Source organism: Oryctolagus cuniculus, chromosome 2, assembly GCF_051225735.1.
Source record: "Oryctolagus cuniculus isolate XC-2025 breed Fujian yellow rabbit chromosome 2, ASM5122573v1, whole genome shotgun sequence".
In the NCBI taxonomy this organism is placed as follows: domain Eukaryota; kingdom Metazoa; phylum Chordata; class Mammalia; order Lagomorpha; family Leporidae; genus Oryctolagus; species Oryctolagus cuniculus.
In genome coordinates, this window is record NC_142868.1 from 152,558,224 (window position 1) to 152,576,702 (window position 18,479).

The 18,479-nt window shown below is 45.3% G+C and overlaps 1 protein-coding gene across 17 annotated transcripts in view; it reads left to right on the forward strand.

The window, feature by feature from the left end:
- Positions 1-18,479, forward strand: part of CLHC1 (clathrin heavy chain linker domain containing 1) — a 46,692-nt gene that overhangs the window by 21,178 nt on the left and 7,035 nt on the right. For 15 of the 17 annotated variants that reach the window (XM_089326442.1, XM_051842879.3, XM_051842880.3 and 12 more), the window contains 2 exons: positions 8,984-9,158; positions 15,974-16,173. In XM_089326442.1, the coding sequence (XP_089182568.1) occupies positions 8,984-9,158; positions 15,974-16,173 (375 nt within the window). The remainder of the gene's footprint in view (positions 1-8,983; positions 9,159-15,973; positions 16,174-18,479) is intronic. The other 2 variants (XR_016229392.1, XR_016229393.1) reach the window with 1 other exon arrangement.

Here is an 18,479-nt window from a genome sequence, read left to right on the forward strand (position 1 = left end):
GAATTTTATTAATTTTTTCTCATGAGTCATAATTGTTTCTTTGCAACTTTATAATAACTTATTTTTAAAAGATTTATTTATTTGTTTGAAAGGCAGAGTTACAGAGAGAGAGAGAGAATTTTCCATCTGCTGGTTCACTCCCCAAATAGCCACAATGAATGAGGTTGGGCCAGGCTGAAGTCAGGAGCCAGGACTTCTTCCAGGTCTTCCGCATGGGTGCAGAGACCCAAGCACTTGGGTCATTCTCCTCAGCTTTCCCAGTCACATTAGCAGGGAGCTAGATTAGAAGTAGAGCAGCCAGGACTTGAATTGGAGCCCATAGGGGATGCAATCACTGCACACCATGGCTTAACCCACTGTGCCACAGTGCCAACCCCAATAATAACTTTTGATTGGCTATGAAGGATTTTACATTGTTGACATACTAAATATTCATGTATTTGTAAATTACTATTTTTTTAAAAAAAGACTCATTTATTTACTTATTTGAAATGCAGAGTAATGGGGTAGGGGGGAGAAAGAGCGAGAGTGAGAGAGGGATATCTTCCATCTGGTGGTTCTGTCCAAATGGCCACAACAGCCAGGTCTGTACTAGGCCTAATCCAGAACTCAAGAACTCCATCCTGGTCTCCCATGTGGGTGGCAGAGACACAACCCCCAGGCCAGGAGTTAAACCCAGGCATTCTAATAGGGGATTCAGATATCCAAAGTGGCATCTTAACCACTGTGGCAGAGGCTTACCCCTGCTTTTTATTCTTAAAAGGCTATCTAAAATCTAATTTTAAGATATATTAAAGCTCAAAGATGGTATCACTAGCAGAACATCTAATAAGACAGTGTTTATAGCTGTACATTCTTTTTTTTTTTTTTTTGGCCGGGCAGAGTTAGACAGTGAGAGAGAGGGACAGAGAGAGAGTTCTAGACAGTGAGAAAGAGAGAGAGAGAAAGGTCTTCCTTCCATTGGTTCACTCCCCTAATGGCTGCTATGGCCGGTGCTGCGCCCATCTGATGCCAGGAGCCGGGTACTTTCTCCTGGTATCCCATGTGGGTGAAGGGACCCAAGTCCTTGGGCCATTCTTCACTGCCCTCCCGGGCCACAGCAGAGAGCTGGACTGGAAGAGGAGCAACTGAGACTAGAACCCGGGCTGCCAGCACCACAGATAGAGGATTAGACTAGTGAGCCACAGCGCCGGCCAATATAGCTGTACATTCTTATAATATGTCCAGATAATCACTATAGGTAGAGTGTGGTTTCCTTTTTTAAAAAGGTTTATTTATTTATTTGAAAGGTAGAATTACAGAGAGAGAGAGATCTTCCACCCTCTGGTCTACTCCCCCAAGTGGCCGCAACTGCTGGGGCTGGGCCATGCTGAAGCCAGGAGCAAGGAGCTTCGTCTGGGTCTCCCACATGAGTGCAGGAGCCCAAGTACTTAGGCTAGCCTTCCACTGTTTTCCTAGAACATTAGCAGAGATCTGGATAGGAAATGGAGTAGCCAGGACTCAAACCAGCACCCATATGGTATGCCAGCATCTCAGCTGGTGGCCTAACCTGTTATGCCACAATGCTGGTCCCAATAGAGTATGTTTTTCAACTGTAGGCTACTATGAACTAGGTACTGATGTACAGAGATCGAGAAGTCCAAATAGATGAGGACTAACTGAGAAAACAGATAAAGAGGCAGAGAAATGTAGAACCAGCTCATTCATCCATTCATTCAACAAAATTGATTATTTGATATGTGCTAGGTGCTAAGGTTATAACAGAGAATAGAACCTACAAAGACTCTTATCCTCATGGAATTTATATATTCTAGTGATTATATATTCTAGTGATTATATATTCTAGATGATTCTAGTGATGTGAAGAAAGGTCTCTGGGATCGCAGTAAAGAATTAGTAATAGTTTGGTACTCCTGCCCTCAGCTGTGCCTACTGTCTTGATGTGGACACCCTGTGTTTTATCGTTTTGAGAAACTAAGCCTCAGTCTTCTCTAGGTAGTAGAAGGGGATGTCATCTGGGTGAGGGCTGGCTTTTTAAACAGTCTTTCAGTTAAGATTCCCAGTTTGGGAATGTTATCTCAATCCAGAAGTTCCTGGCGCTGCCAATTCCTGAGGCTTCTTGGTGTTTGTTTTTTTTTTTATGTGAATTGAATTGTTTCTTCTTGCTGTTCCTTATTGGTAGTTTGGGAATCAAACTTTAAGGGTTTGCTATGCCAATTTCCACTCTGTTGTTGTTAATATGTCTCCTTGCAGTGTACAGCAGCCATTTGTCTTTGTTTAGTGCCTTTTGCTTTTTTTAAAAAAATATTTATTTATTTACTTGAAAGTCAGAGTTACACAGAGAGAGGAGAGGCAGAGAGAGAGAGAGAGAGAGAGAGAGAGGTGTCTTCCATCCACTGGTTCACTCTCCAGTTGGCCACAATGGCTGGAGCTGTGCCTGTCTGAAGCCAGGAGCCAGGAGCTTCCTCCATGTCTTTCCATGCAGGTGCAGGGGCCCAAGGACTTGGGCCATCTTCCACTGCTTTCCCTGGCCATAGCAGAGAGCTGTATCAGAAGTGGAGCAGCTGGGACTCAAACCAGCAGCCATAGTGCCTTTTACTTTTAAGATTTATTTGGGGATGGCATTGGGGCATAGTGGGCTAAACTGTTGCCTGTGATGCTGACATCCTATGAGTCCCAGCCACTCCACTTCCAAGCCAGCTCCTTGCTAGTGACTTGCTAAAAGCAGCAGAAGATGGGCCAAGGATTTGGCTAAGGGCTGGGCCAGAAAAGCTAGGAACCTAAAACTCCATCTGGGCCTCCCATGTGGATGGCAGAGGCCAAAGTACTGGGGACATATTCTGCTGTTTTCCCAGGTGTGTTAGCAGGGAGCTGAATTGGAAGCAGAGCAGCCTGGACTCCAACAGGGGCTCCAACATGGGATACCGATGTCATATGAAGTGGTTTAACTTAAAGCGTGCCAAAACACTGGCCCCTAGTCCACCATCTTTATCATCATAAAAGTCTGATTGAATTGTCCCCAACCAAAGTGCATGTATATAGTAGTCTTATAAATATTTTATCTTTTACCATAACATATGTTTATAAGGATATACAAGTATGTATATGTATTTAATTTATCAAGAAACATGAAGAAGATAAAATATAAAATGTTAGGAGGCAGACAGTTGTTTTATTTCATCATTACTATAGGCCTGAATTGCTTACTTTGGGTTAGCTACTTAATCTCCCAGAACTTTAGTTTTATTATTTGAAAAATAATGTTATGATATAAATGGTAAGTATCCTTTTTATGGGATCATTGGATAAGACCATTTGATAATCACAAAGCACTAAACCAACTTTTGAGGATTCCACAATGTACCATTTGATCCGAATTAATTTTTTTTTTTTTTTTTTTTTTTTATTTTTGACAGGCAGAGTGGACAGTGAGAGAGACAGAGAGAAAGGTCTTCCTTTGCCGTTGGATCACCCTCCAATGGCCGCCGCTGCAGCCGGCGCACCGCGCTGATCCGATGGCAGGAGCCAGGATCCAGGTGCTTTTCCTGGTCTCCCATGGGGTGCAGGGCCCAAGCACCTGGGCCATCCTCCACTGCACTCCCTGGCCATAGCAGAGAGCTGGCCTGGAAGAGGGGCAACCGGGACAGAATCCGGCGCCCCAACCGGGACTAGAACCCGGTGTGCCGGCGCCGCAAGGTGGAGGATTAGCCTATTGAGCCACGGCGCCGGCTGATCCGAATTAATTTTATTTATAACATATCGTGTCTGAGAGTTAAGAAGTAAGCTTTAAAAGCTGATGAGCCCAACGCCGCGGCTCACTGGGCTAATCCTCTGCCTTGCGGCGCAGGCACACCGGGTTCTAGTCCCGGTCGGGGCACCGGATTCTGTCCCAGTTGCCCCTCTTCCAGGTCAGCTCTCTGCTGTGGCCAGGGAGTGCAGTGGAGGATGGCCCAAGTGCTTGGGCCCTACACCCCATGGGAGACCAGGAGAAGCACCTGGCTCCTGCCATCGGATCAGTGCGGTGCACAGGCTGCGGTGCTCCGGCTGCGGTGGCCATTGGAGGGTGAACCAACGGCAAAGGAAGACCTTTCTCTCTGTCTCTCTCTCTCATTGTCCACTCTGCCTGTCAAAAAATAAAAAATAAATAAAAAATTAAAAAAAAAAAAGCTGATGAGCAATCAAAAATGAGTATAGGAGTTCTCCTTTATCCACAGTTTTGCTTCCTTTCATTTTTTTTTTCTTTTAAGATTTATTTATTTATTTGAAAGGCAGAGTTACAGAGAGAGGCAGGGGGAAGCAGAGACAGAGAGAGATCTTCCATCCATTGATTCACTCCCCAAATGGCCACAACCGCCAGGGCTGGGCCAGGCTGAAGTCAGGAACCAGGAGCTTCATCCGGGTCTCCCACATGGATGCCAGGGCCCAAACACTTGGGCCATCCTCTGGTGCTTTCCTGGGCACATTAGTGGGGAACTGGATCAGAAGTGGAGCAGCTCATGTAGGGTGCCGGTGCTGCAGAGAGCAGCTTAACCTGCTGTGCATAATGCCAGCCCCTACAGTTGTGCTTTCTGTAGTTTCAGTTACAGTAAATTTCAGTCTAAATTATTCAGTGGAAAATTCCATATTAAATAATTCAGGGGGTACTGGTGCTGTGGCCTAGTGGGCTAAGTCACTGCCTGCAGCGCTGGCATCCCATATAGGCACCAGTTCAAGTCCTGTCTGCTCCTCTTCCGATCCAGCTCCTTGCTAACATCCTTGGGATAGCAGTGAAAGATGGCCCAAGTACTTGGGCCCCTCTACCCATGTGGGAGACCCAGAAGAAACTCCTGGCTTGTGGCTTCGGATCGACCAGGCTCTGGTCATTGCAGCCATTTGGGGAGGGAACCAGTGGATGGAAGACCTCTCTCTGTCTCTCCCTCTCTCTCTCTCTCTGTAATTCTACCTCTTAAATAAATAAAATCTTCTAAAAAATTCAAAAGGTTTAAATTGCATGCTATTTGAGTAGCATCATGCAGTGCCATGCGTCCCCCTGCATCCTGCCCAGGATGTGAATCATTGCCTTGTCTAGTGTATCCCCACTGTATGTGCTTCTCACTCATTATTTGTCACCTATCTAAGTTATGATAGCAGCTGTAGCCATTTTGCAGTGCTTGTGTTTAATATTTATTTTACTGAAGAATGGCTTCAAATTTATGTTACATTAATTTTTTTAAATTCTAAAAATTTATTTGGATGACAGAGTGACAGAGAAGGAGAGAGAGAAAGATCTTCTGTCTTTTGGTTCTCTCCCCGTATGCCCATAATAGCTCCTGGCATCAAAGCCAGGAGTTGGGAATTCAATCTAAATCTCACATGAGTAGCAGGGACCCAGGTACTTGAGCAATGACTGCTGCCTCCCAGGGTCTGCATTAGCAGGAAGTTGAATCAGAAACTGAAGACAGGGGCCGGTGCTGTGGCGCAGTAGGTTAATCCTCCGCCTGTAGCACCGGCATCCCATATGGGCACTGGTTCTAGTCATGGCTGCTGCGTTTCCAATCCAGCTCTCTGCTATGGCCTGGGAAAGCAGTAGAAGATGGCCCAAGTCCTTGATCCCCTGCACCTGCGTGGGAGACCGGGAAGAAGCACCTGGCTCCTGGCTTCGTATTGGCGCAGCTCCAGCAGTTTCGGCCATCTGGAGAATGAACCAATGGAAGGAAGACCTTTCTCTCTGTCTCTCCCTCTCATCGTCTGTAACTCCCTCTCAAATAAATAAATAAAATCTTTAAAAAAAAAAAAAAAAGAAAGAAACTGAAGACAGATATCAAACCCAGACATTACCGTATGGGATATGGGTGACCCAACCAGCATCTTAACTGGTAGGCCAAGTACCTGCCCGCACATTAAAAATGCCCCCACATAGTTTCTCTTCAGTCACTTTTAGATTTTAATAATTTTAGTTTTAAGGCTGGCGCCGCAGCTCACTAGGCTAATCCTCCACCTGCGGTGCCAGCACCCTGGGTTCTAGTCCCGGTCAGGGCGCCAGATTCTGTCCCAGTTGCTCCTCTTCCAGTCCAGCTCTCTGCTGTGGCCCGGGAAGGCAGTGGAGGATGGCCCAAGTGCTTGGGCCCTGCACCCGCATGGGAGACCAGGAGAAGCACCTGGCTGTTAGCTTCGGATCAGCGTGTTGCACCAGCCGCAGTGACCATTGCGGGGTGACCCAACGGCAAAGGAAGACCTTTCTCTCTGTCTCTCTCTCTCACTGTCCACTCTGCCTGTCAAGAATTTTTTTTTTTTTAGTTTTAGACACCAAAAAGTCTGATATAATCTAAATAGTCTGTTGTGTAACTGAAAAATTCTGCCCTTCCTCCTGCTATGGCTCTAGAACCTGTTCGGTATAAGGAGGTATGTTTTCTTCTTTATTGTTCTACTCCTCGTCTTCTTTTTTTTTTTTTAAGATTTATTTTTTTTTAATTTTTTAAATTTTTTTATTTTTTGACGGGCAGAGTGGACAGTGAGAGAGAGAGACAGAGAGAAAGGTCTTCCTTTGCCGTTGGTTCACTCTCCAATGGCCGCCGCGGTTGGCGCGCTGCGGCCAGCGTACCACGCTGATCCGATGGCAGGAGCCAGGTGCTTCTCCTGGTCTCCCATGGGGTGCAGGGCCCAAGCACTTGGGCCATCCTCCACTGCACTCCCTGGCCACAGCAGAGAGCTGGCCTGGAAGAGGGGCAACCGGGACAGAATCCGGTGCCCCGACCGGGACTAGAACCCGGTGTGCCGGCGCCGCTAGGTGGAGGACTAGCCTAGTGAGCCGCGGCGCCGGCCTCTACTCCTCCTCTTCTAATCTCTAAGCAGTTGTAGGGAAGGATTAGGTAGGGGACAGGAAAGGTCTTATTCAACAGGTGCTGTGGTGAGCTGGCTTCTTAAGTATGGCAGATGTCCATTGGTTGCTCAAATTGACAGCTTTTTCAGTCTTTGCTTTTTAGAGCCTCTTCTTACTGGGGACTTCTCACTGTACCTTTTAATCATTCAAAAGATATTGCGGCCGGCGCCATGGCTCACTAGGCTAATCCTCTGCCTTGTGGCACCAGCACACCGGGTTCTAGTCCCGGTCGGGGCACCGGATTCTGTCCCAGTTGCCCCTCTTCCAGGCCAGCTCTCTGCTGTGGCCAGGGAGTGCAGTGGAAGATGGCCCAAGTACCTGGGCCCTGCACCCCATGGGAGACCAGGAGAAGCACCTGGTTCCTGCCATCGGATCAGCGCGGTGCGCCGGCCGCAGCGCGCCGGCCGTGGCGGCCATTGGAGGGTGAACCAACGGCAAAGGAAGACCTTTCTCTCTGTCTCTCTCTCTCTCACTGTCCACTCTGCCTGTCAAAAAAAAAAAAAAAAAAAAAAAAGATATTGCTTTAGTGGTTCCCTAAGACTCCTCTCCACTGCTTCTGATGGTGTGTCCCTCCCAAAGACCCTGTTAGCTGAGGTCACCTGATCCTGGATGATAACTCTTTGGAAGACCTTAAAGTCCAGCCTACATACCTATCATGGAGTCCTCTTCACCCTTGAACATGCAGTCTTGTGGAATTTGAGTTTTCTTCCACTTTATCTCTCTTCTCTCACTCTGATCTCTCACTTTTACATTTTCAAGGGGAATATTAAACACTGGTATCTTTGTTCATCTGCCATACTTAGGAAGCCAGATCACCACAGCACCTGTTGAATAAGATCTTTCCTGTCCCCTACCTAATCCTTCCCTACAACTGCTTAGAGATTAGAAGAGGAGGAGTAGAACAGTAAAGAAGAAAACATACCTCCTTATACCCAATTCTAAGACACCCATGTCTGGCTCTTCTCTTATTCCTTACTTCCAGTTAAATAAAAATCTGGGAAAAAATATTTTCTGCTCATAAAAGGAAAATAATTTAATGGGTTGTTTAAGAACTCAAATTGACTTTATTATATACAGTTTAAATAAAAATGAATTATTGTCATGTGAATATGTGATTGAGATTCTATGTTTGATCATTAGCTGAGTCTACATATAAATGTCAAGATCTCAATTTGTCAGTTCTCATTTAATTATTTTCAATATTAAAGGATGTCAAACTAAGCAGGTACCTCTGAATATCGAGTTTTATATTTTGTTTCACTTGTGGCAGTATAGTTTGATATGGAAATTTTTTTAAAAATATTTTTATTGAAAGGCAGATACACACACACACACACACACACACAGAGGAAGAGAGAAATCTTCCATCTCTGGTTTACTCTTCAAATGCCTGCAACAGCCAAAGCTGGGCCATGCCAAAAGCAGGAGCCCATAACTCAATCTGGGTCTTCCACACGGGTGGCAAGGACCCAACTGCATGAGCTGTGACTTGCTGCCTCCCAGCTGTGCGTTAGTAGGAAGCAGAAATCAGGAACAGAACTGGAACTTGAACCCAGACACTCCAGTGTGGCATGATGACGTACTAAGTGACATCTTAACTGCTGCACCAAGCCCCAGTTCCTGCATGAAGAATTTTATCCTCTCTGTATTTGCAACTACGTCTTTTGTTTTCTGTGTTTAAATCTTAGTTTTTCTTTGGTTATGGCACATATGCACCATTAATGGGACACTCCTGTGGCTAAAAAGAAAAGTATTTTCTTACAATTTTATGGAGGTCACAAGTTTGAAACCAAGGTATCAGCAGGGTTGATTCTTTCTGGAGGCTCTAAGGGGGATTGTCTTCCATGCCTTTCTCCCAGCTTTTGGCAACCGTCAGCTGTTTTTGTTATCCCTTTGTTTATAGACAAATCAGTCCAATCTCTGCCTCCGTGTTTATATGGCAAGGATAATAATATTTAGTTATGATCTAAAATATAAAATTTACATATATTAGTTAAAATTATGAATGTGTAATTTTTGGGTTAAGGTTTTAGAAAATGCAAGAGATTAAAATAGTAATATGAAATAAGGAAAAGCAAATATCTCTTAAAGTATTTGACTCAAACACTTTTCTTCTTCTTGTAGCTGTTGGGAAAATTAGAGGAAAGCCTCTTCCATTACTCCTATTTTTTGAGGCTGTGTTTAGCACAAGTCATGCTTTTAGACAGCCTATTGATGCGGAACTAACCCTGGAAGGAATCAAATGTGGATTATCGGAAAAACGGCTGGATTTGGTTATCAATTGGGTCACCCAGGAAAAGTAAGCAAAGTTAACCTTTTAACTTAATTTTGACTTTTGGTTAATAAAGTTGTTCATTCTCAAAAAAATTTTTTTGAAGATTTATTTGAAAGAGTTACAGAGACGGCCGGCGCCGCGGCTCACTAGGCTAATCCTCTGCCTTACGGCGCCAGCACACTGGGTTCTAGTCCTGGTCGGGGTGCCAGATTCTGTCCCGGTTGCCCCTCTTCCAGGCCAGCTCTCTGCTGTGGCCAGGGAGTGCAGTGGAGGATGGCCCAAGTGCTTGGGCCCTGCACCCCATGGGAGACCAGGAGAAGCACCTTGCTCCCACCATCAGATCAGCGCGGTGTGCCAGCCGCGGTGCTAGAGCTGCGGCGGCCATTGGAGGGTGAACCAACGGCAAAGGAAGACCTTTCTCTCTGTCTCTCTCTCTCTCACTGTCCACTCTGCCTGTCAAAAAAAAAAAAAAAGTTACAGAGAAAGATAGAGACAGAGAGAGAGAGAGGTCTTCCATCCGCTGGTTCACTCCCCAGATGGCCGCAATGGCCGGAACTGCACCAGGCCGAAGCCAGGAGCCAGGAGCTTGTTCCTGGTCTCCCACAAGGGTGTAGGGGCCCAAGGACTTGGGCCATCTTCTACTGCTATCCTAGGCCATAGCAGAGAGCTGGATCAGAAGAGGAGAAGCCAGGACTAGAACTGGCGCCCATATGGGATGCCAGCGCTTCAGGCCAAGGCTTTAACCTGCTGCGCCACATCGCTGGCCCTCATTCTCAAAATTTTAATAGTTTTCTTTTCAGTATAGTATTGAGTTACTGCAGGTCTCTTGTACTTTATCAGTTAGAAATACTTAAAGGTATTCACAGAGCAATGAGGCACAGTCACAGGGAGTCCAGATGAAGAGTTCATTCAGCAAAGTTCACAGATAATTCATGATGACTTAATGGTGGGTGGAAGTTGAGCAGTAAGGATAGGAAGTTGGCCAGTGTCATACTGCTGGGTAGGAAAAGGCAGCACCTGGTTCTAGCTGTCTGTGAGTACGTGTAAAGGAAAGACCCAAACCCCTGTAAGTCAGAAGAACGTGGACCAAGGTAGCACTTAGAAGAACACAAATTAATTATGAACTGAAACTGATCACTTGGACTAGCGAGATGGCATTGGTACATGCATCCTTGATGGGATTGTATTGGGATCCCCTGGCATGATTCTAACTACACCATTTGGGGCAAGTCCGATTGAGCATGTCCCAAATTGTACATCTCCTCCCTCTCTTATTCCCACTGTTATATTTAACAGGGATCACTTTTCAGTTAAAATTTAAACACCTAAGAATAATTGTGTGTTAATCACAGAGTTCAACCAATAGTACTAGAACAAAACAAAGAGAAAATACTAAAATGGATAAAGTATTACATTGTACATCAACAGTCAGGACAAGAGCTGATCAAGTCACTGTTTCTCATAGTGTCCATTTCACTTCAACAGGTTTCCCCTTTGGTGCTCAGTTAGTTGTCGCTGATCAGGGAGAACATATGATATTTGTCCCTTTGGGACTAGCTTAATTCACTCAGCATAATGTTTTCCAGATTCCTCCATCTTGTTTCAAATGACCGGATTTCATTGTTTTTGACTGCTGTATAGTGTTCTATAGAGTACATGTCCCATAATTTCTTTATCCAGTCTACTGTTGATGGGCATTTGGGTTGGTTCCAGGTGATCACACTGATAGGTCTAAGAGTCAAAGGGATCACACAAACAAGTCTAGTGTCTGCTAATACTAGCTGATAGAATCAAAAAGGGAGAGAACGATCCATCATGGGAAGCAGGATACACAGTAGACTCATAGAATGGCGGATGTCCTACATAGCACTCTGGTCTCAGAATCAGCCCTTAAAGCATTCGGATCTGGCTGAAGAGCCCATGAGAGTATTTTAGGCATGGGAAGCCAAGACATCCTGGGAAAAAAAAAAAAAAGAAGACCTAAATGAAAGATCTCTGCGAGTGAGATCTCAGTGGAAAGAATGGGGCCATCAAAGAAGGAGGTACCTTTCTCTGAAGGGAGGAGAGAACTTCCACTTTGACTATGACCCTGTCGGAATAAGATCGAAGTCGGTGAACTCAAAAGGCTTCCATAGCCTTGGCAACTCATGACTAGAGCCTAGGGAGATTACTGACACCATAAACAAGAGTGTCAAATTGGTAAGTCAACAACAGGAGTCACTGTGTACTTACTTCTCATGTGGGATCTGTCCTTAGTGTGTTGTCCAATGTGAAGTAATGCTACAACTTGTACTGAAACAGTATTTTACACTTTGTGTTTCTGTGTGGGTGCAAACTGATGAAATCTTTACTTAATATATACTGAATTAATTTTCTGTATATAAAGATAATTGAAAATGAATCTTGATGTGAATGGAATGGGAGAGGGAGCAGGAGAGGGGAGGGGTGTGAGTGGGAGGGAAATTATGGGGGGGAAGCCATTGTAATCCATTAACTGTACTTTGAAAATTTATATTTACTAAATTAAAAAAAATGAGAAAAAAAAGAAGAACACAGATTAACAGGGACAGACAGCAGGTGGCTTCTGGGAGCTGGGTCTCAGCACAGACTGCCAGGCTCATGCAGTTCTCAGGTTAGGTTCCCTAGAACCAAAGTCTCAGACAGGAATTTGGATGCACATGAGTGAGAGAAGGAGAGTTTCTCAGGAAATACCTATAGAAGAAGGAGTGAAGCAGAAGAGGGAAGAGGAAAGGACCAAGTAGGGATGTGGCCTCAGGCGAAGTCAGCCCAGTCTGATTTATGGGCAGATGACTCTGGAGCATAAACTGCATGGCAGAGCTGTTCTTCCAAAAACCATCTTTTTTTTTTTTTAACTTCTATCCCTCAGTAACCTTAAATATCATTTGTGGCAGAACCAATTACTCTAGTGTAAAAAGCTTGTATTGCTTTTTTTTTCTTTTATTTGACAGGTAGAGTTATAGACATTGAGAGAGAGACAGAGAGAAAGGTCTTCCTTCCGTTGGTTCACTCCCCTAATGGCCACTACAGCCAGCGCTGCACTGATCTGAAGCCAGGAGCTGGGTGCTTCCTCCTGGTCTCCCATATGGGTGCAGGGACTCAAGCACTTGGGCCATCCTCCACTGCACTCCTTGGCCACAGCAGAGAGCTGGACTGGAAGAGGAGCAATAGGGACTAGTACCCAGCGCCCCAACCAGGCCTAGAACCCAGGGTGCTAGCACCGCAGGTGGAGGATTAGCCAAGTGAGCCACGGCGCCGGCCAAGCCTATATTGCTTCTTGACATACTTCCTGATCTTCTGGGTTTATCAAAATATGTGTGTTTTTTTTTTTAAAGGTAGAGCATGGGGAGGGGAGAGAGAGAGAGAGAAAAAGAGAGAGAGAGACAGTGAGAGAGAGAGAGAGGTTGAGAGAGAGAGATTGAGATTGAGATTGAGATTGAGAAAACAAGCTTCCATTTGTTGGTTCATTCCCCAAATGACCACACTAGCTAGGGCTGGACCAGGCTGAAGCCAGGAATTTCATCCAGGTCTCCCACATGGAGGGCAGGAGAGAAACACTTGGGCCATCCTCTGCTACCTTCCTAAGTGCATTAGCATACAGGTGGATCCAGAAGTGGAGACTCAAACTGGCACTCTGATGTGGAATGCTAGTGTTGCAAGCAGCAGCTTAACCTGTTATGCTAGTGCCAACCATTATTTTATGTTTTGACAGTAGTGTTAATGTCAGAGCAAGGAAACCTTTTATTTAAAATGAAACTTTATGGAAAGTGTGAATGTTGTCCTTATTGACTGCAAATATTATACATATATTTCATATTTCAACAAAAAGTGGAAAAACTACGTATTCATTGTAATAACTGCAATCTCTCTTTTTGTGGAGTTGGCAAAATTGACATTATGTTTGAAAAAAGTATTTTTTGGGGGGCCAGCTAAGCTGCCGCCTGCAGTGCTGGCATCCCATGTGGGCTCTGGTTCGAGTCCTGGCTGCTCCACTTCTGATCCAGCTCTCTGCTATGGCCTGGGAAAGCAGTAGAAGATGGTCCAAGTCCTTGGGCCCCTGCACCCACGTAGGAGACCCAGAAGAGGCTCCTGGCTCCTGACTCTGGATTGGTGCAGCTCTGGCCATTGCAGCCAATTGGGGGGTGAATCATTGGATGGAAGACCTCTCTCTCTCTCTCTCTTTCTGCCTCTCCTCTCTCTGTGTAACTCTTCCATTTATTTTTTAAAAAGATTTATTTATTTATTTATTTGAAAGTCAGAGTTACAAAGAGAGAGGAAGAGAGAGAGAAAGAGAATCTTCCTTCCACTGACTCACTCCCTAAACCAATGGCTGGGGCTAGGCCAGGTCAGGCTGAAGCCAGGAGCCAGGAGCCAGGAGCCAGGAGCCAGGAACTTCTTCCAGGTCTCCCATGTGGGTGCAGGAGCCCAAGCACTTGGGCCATTGTCCACTGCCTTCCCAGGGACGTTAGCAGGGAGCTGGATCAGAAGTGGAACAGCCAATTCTTGTCTGGCCCTCATATGGGATGCTGGCATTACAGGTGGCAGCTTTAACAGCTACGCCACAACACCAGCCCCTACATTTTTAGTTTTTCAAAAGGCTGAGAGACAAACAGAGATCTCCCATCTGCTGTTTTACTTTACAAACGCTTGGCCAAGCCAAAGCTGAGAGCCTGAAACTCAATCCGGTTCTCCCATATAGGTGGCAAGTACCCAACTACTGGAGCCATCACTGCTGCCTCTAGCAGGAATCAGGAGCTGGAGCTGGAACTTGAACCCAGATGCTGTGATACAGGGTGTGGGCATCCTATCACTATGCCAAAAGTCTACCTTCCTTTACTAAATGATTTATTTATACCCAAAGTTGCCCACTGCCTTCTAATTTTAGACCCACCTTTCTGAGGCAAACACAAGCCTTTGTTTACTGGATTTTCAGTAAAGACATATTCTTTTAGGGTTCTCTGAATCTCATTTTCATATTATCAGCATTCTGTTAGATGAATACGGACACAAATATTATATGCATACTGTAGTTTTATTGCTATTAATTGAAATATAACTGAAGCACCATTTCCCTACAACCAATGATTAGAATTGATGTATTTCATCATACTCAAATGTTGTTTTGGCTTATGTAAATAGTTTCTAGGTGGAGTTTCTATGATGGTATAGGTGGCTCACTTCACCTGTTTATGAAAGTGGCACAGTACAGTATGAGAAGTAAAATCTATCAATTGGGTCATCTCGAAAGAATTACTTTAGTTCTCCCATTAGGCACAATTGTCTCCATTTCTTCTGTTGCTTCTTATAAAGCTATAAACAGTTTATGAAATAATAGTGCTGTCACAGTCTCTGTTTTCCTTTTAGTACAAATTATTGCAAGATTTATCACTAATTATAAGCTGAAATTGTTGTCTCTGTGTTTACACAATGTTCAATAAAGTCTTACATTCCACAAGGTTCAGAATCTAGATAACTGCTGAAAACATTGAGAACCCCAATTAAAAGAGAATTTTTGAGGGCAGGCACTGTGGCACAGTGGGTTAACACCCTGGCCTGAAGTGCTGGCATCCCATATAGGCACCAGTTCTAGTCCTGGCTGCTCCTTTTCCCGTCCAGCTCTCTGCTATGGCCTGGGAAAGCAATAGAAGATGGCCCAAGTCCTAGGGCCCCTGCACCTGCGTGGGAGACCAAGGGGAAGGACCTGGCTCCTGGCTTTGGATTGGTGCAGTTCCGGGCATTGCGGCCATCTGGGGGAGTGAACCAGTGGATGGAAGACCTTTCTCTCTGTCTCTACCTCTCTCTGTAACTTTGTCTTTGAAAAAAAAAAAAAAAAAAAAAGTGGGGCCGGCAATCCTCTACCTGAGGCGCCAGCATCCCATATGGGCACCGGGTTCTAGTCCTGGCTGCTCCTCTTCCAGTCCAGCTCTCTGCTGTGACCTGGGAAGGCAGTGGAGGATGGCCCAAGTGCCTGGGCGCCTGCACCCACAAGGGAGACCAGGAGGAGGCACCTGGCTCCTGGCTTCTGATCCGTGTAGTTCCGGCCGTAGTGGCCATTTTGGGGGTGAACCAATGGAAGGAAGACCTTTCTCTCTGTACTCTCTCTCACTAACTCTGTCAATTAATAAACAAACAAACAAACAAATAAAAGTGTTATTGTTTAAAAAAATTTTTTGTGTACCTTATAATTTTAAATCCTACCAGTCTTTTCAGGAGAGGTTCAACTTAGTAGATTAAAAAAAAAAAAAAACAACTTGAGATTAGCTTTTTTTTTAATATTTATTTATTTATTTTTATTTTTGACAGGCAGAGTAGACAGAGAGAGAGACAGAGAGAAAGGTTTTCCTTTTCCATTGGTTCACCCCCTGAAGTGGCCGCTGCAGCTGGCACACTGCGGCCGACAAACTCTGCTGATCCAAAGCCAAGAGCCAGGTGCTTCCCCTGGTCTCCCATGCAGGTGCAGGGCCCAAGGACTTGGGCCATCCTCCACTGCACTCCTGGGCCACAGCAGAGAGCTGGACTGGAAGAGGAGCAACCGGGACAGAATCCAGCACCCAGACCGGGACTAGAACCCGGTGTGCCGGTGCCACAGGCGGAGGATTAGCCTAGTGAGCCTTGACACCGGCCCGAGATCAGCTTTGCCAAAATGTCTTCTGCTGAAGGGATATATGCTGATTTTTGTTATTCCTGTTGTTAAATCTCTCCAATATGTTAAATTTCTCTTTATATCACTTGGTATTCTTACAGGCCATGGAAAATCTGGTTCTGCTGTGCTGAGTTTTCAAGAATTCTCTCATGTGTACCTTGCTGTTCTTCTGTTCTAGGCTGACATTCTCTGAGAAGGCTGGGGATGTGATTTGTGATTATGGGGAGCAGGATACTTATAACAAATCCAAGTGCTTGGCTTTAGCTCAAATTATCTACAGTGAATGTGACCTGCACAAGAAAGTTCTACTCTGCCTGTGTAAACAGGGTCAGATTCATAGGGCCATGGAATATATACAATTCAAGGACTTTACTTCTGGTAAGTATAAATCCTACTTAATTGTGTGTATTCAGATTCTAGACTGTAATTGTAAGATCACTCATAGTAGCAGGCTGCCATATTTTGATTATTTGTTCCCAGACTCATGCATAAATTTAATCCCCAAATCTTATGGTAATGGTATCAAGAGGGCAGAAACTTAATTTGACTGGCACAGAGGCAGAGGCCTTTGGAAAGTGGTTATATTAGATTAGGTCACTATGCAGGGCCCTCGTGACTGAATTCTGGTAACTTTGTAAGGATAGGAAAAGAGACCCAAATGGGTCCCTTTGCCATGAGATGATGCAGTCCAAGGGGCTCCTGCCGGAGCCTCATCATGCTGTTTGGACTTTGTACTTCCACAACTGTGAGGTAGTTGCCTGCCTCAGGGATTTCATTTTAGTATCAAAAGGCTGACTAATAGACAAACATTATTTTAAGCAAGTTATAAAAGCAGTTTATGTATATGTGTGTATATATGTAGAAGATGTCTTTTGTAATTTTTCTTGAAAATCATTAAGCTGGAGTTGATTGTCATGCTAGCTATTAAATACATTATGTACTTTCTGGATAGTCCTGGAAAGATACGATTTTCAAGATAAATTTAGTGGATATGCTGGACCATGCTACATAAAGGATCTTATAAAATAAGGATCTTTAAAGAGCAACCTCAATGCACGGACATGCCTGACACCTCCCCATCTCTCAGACATGCCATTCTTGATTTGCAGGCTGTATATCCCAGTTTAAGAATATGTAAAGTCGGCCGGCGCCGAGGCTCACTAGGCTAATCCTCCACCTTGCAGCGCCGGCACACCGGGTTCTAGTCCTGGTCAGGACGCCGGATTCTATCCCGGTTGCTCCTCTTCCAGGCCAGCTCTCTGCTGTGGCCAGGGAGTGCAGTGGAGGATGGCCCAAGTGCTTGGGCCCTGCACCTGCATGGGAGACCAGGAGAAGCACCTGGCTCCTGCCATTGGATCAGGGCTCTGGCCGTGGCGGCCATTGGAGGGTGAACCAACGGCAAAGGAAGACCTTTCTCTCTGTCTCTCTCTCACTGTCCACTCTGCCTGTCCAAAAAAAAAAAAAAAAAAAAAAAAAAGAATATGCAAAGTCAAACCAAACATAACAATTTTAGGTCACATTTTTCCAGGGAAATGAATCCTTTTTTTTTTTTTTTTTTAAGGGTTATTTATTTAAAAGGCAGAGTTACAGAGAGGGAGAGGCAGAGACAGAGAAAAATCTATCTGCTGGTTCACTCGCCAAATGTCTACATCAACCAGGCTGGGCCAGGCCAAAGTCAGGAACCAGGAGCCTCCTCCCGGGTCTCCCACATAGGTGTAGGGGCCCAAGCACTTGGGCCATCTTCTGCTGCTCTCCCAGGTGCATTAGCAGGGAACTGGATCAGAAGTAGAGCAGCCAGGACTCAAGCTGGTGCCCGTGAGGGAGGCAGGTGCCACGGCAGCTTCACTTGCTAAGCCATGGTGCCAGCTTCAGGGCAATGGATCTCTTACAGCCATTGAACCTGATCATTTTTTAACACTGGCCTGGCCTGACTTTTACTTAGATTCTCTGTGTTTCTGCTGCTTCTTCTTTTTTAAAGATTTATTTATTTATTCGAAAGTCAGAATTATACAGAGAGAGGAGAAGCAGAGAGAGAGAGAGAGAGAAAGAGAGAGGTCTTCCATCCGATGGTTCACTCCCCAATTGGCTGCAACAGCTGGAGCTGCGCCAATCCGAAGCCAGGAGCCAGGATCTTCTTCCTGGTCTCCCTCGCAGGTGCAGGGGCCCAAGGACTTGGGCCATCTTCTACTGCTTTCCCAGGCTGTAGCAGAGAGCTGCATTGGAAGTGGAGCAGCCGGGTCTCAAACCGGTGCCCATATGGGATGCTGGCGCTTCAGGCCAGGGTGTTAACCTGCTGTGCCACAGCGCCAGCACCCTGTGTATTTTTAAAGTTAGTAATTTGTTCATTTAATAATAGCATGCCTGCACCACTATCTTTTTTTTAAAGATTTATTTATTTTATTTGAAAGTCAGAGTTACACAGAGAGAGGAGAGGCAGAGAGAGAGAGAGAGAGAGAGGTCTTCCGTCCGATAGTTCACTCCCCAGATGGCCGCAATGGCTGGAGCTGCACTGATCCGAAGCCAGGAGCCAGGAGCTTCTTCCAGGTCTCCCATGCCAGCACTTCAGGCCAAGGCGTTAACCCGCTGGGCCACAGCACCGGCTGAACCACTATTATAATAATAACTAGGCTTTTTACCTGCATTATTGCACTTACTCCTCATGTTGGCTCTGTGAAGTAGGTTTT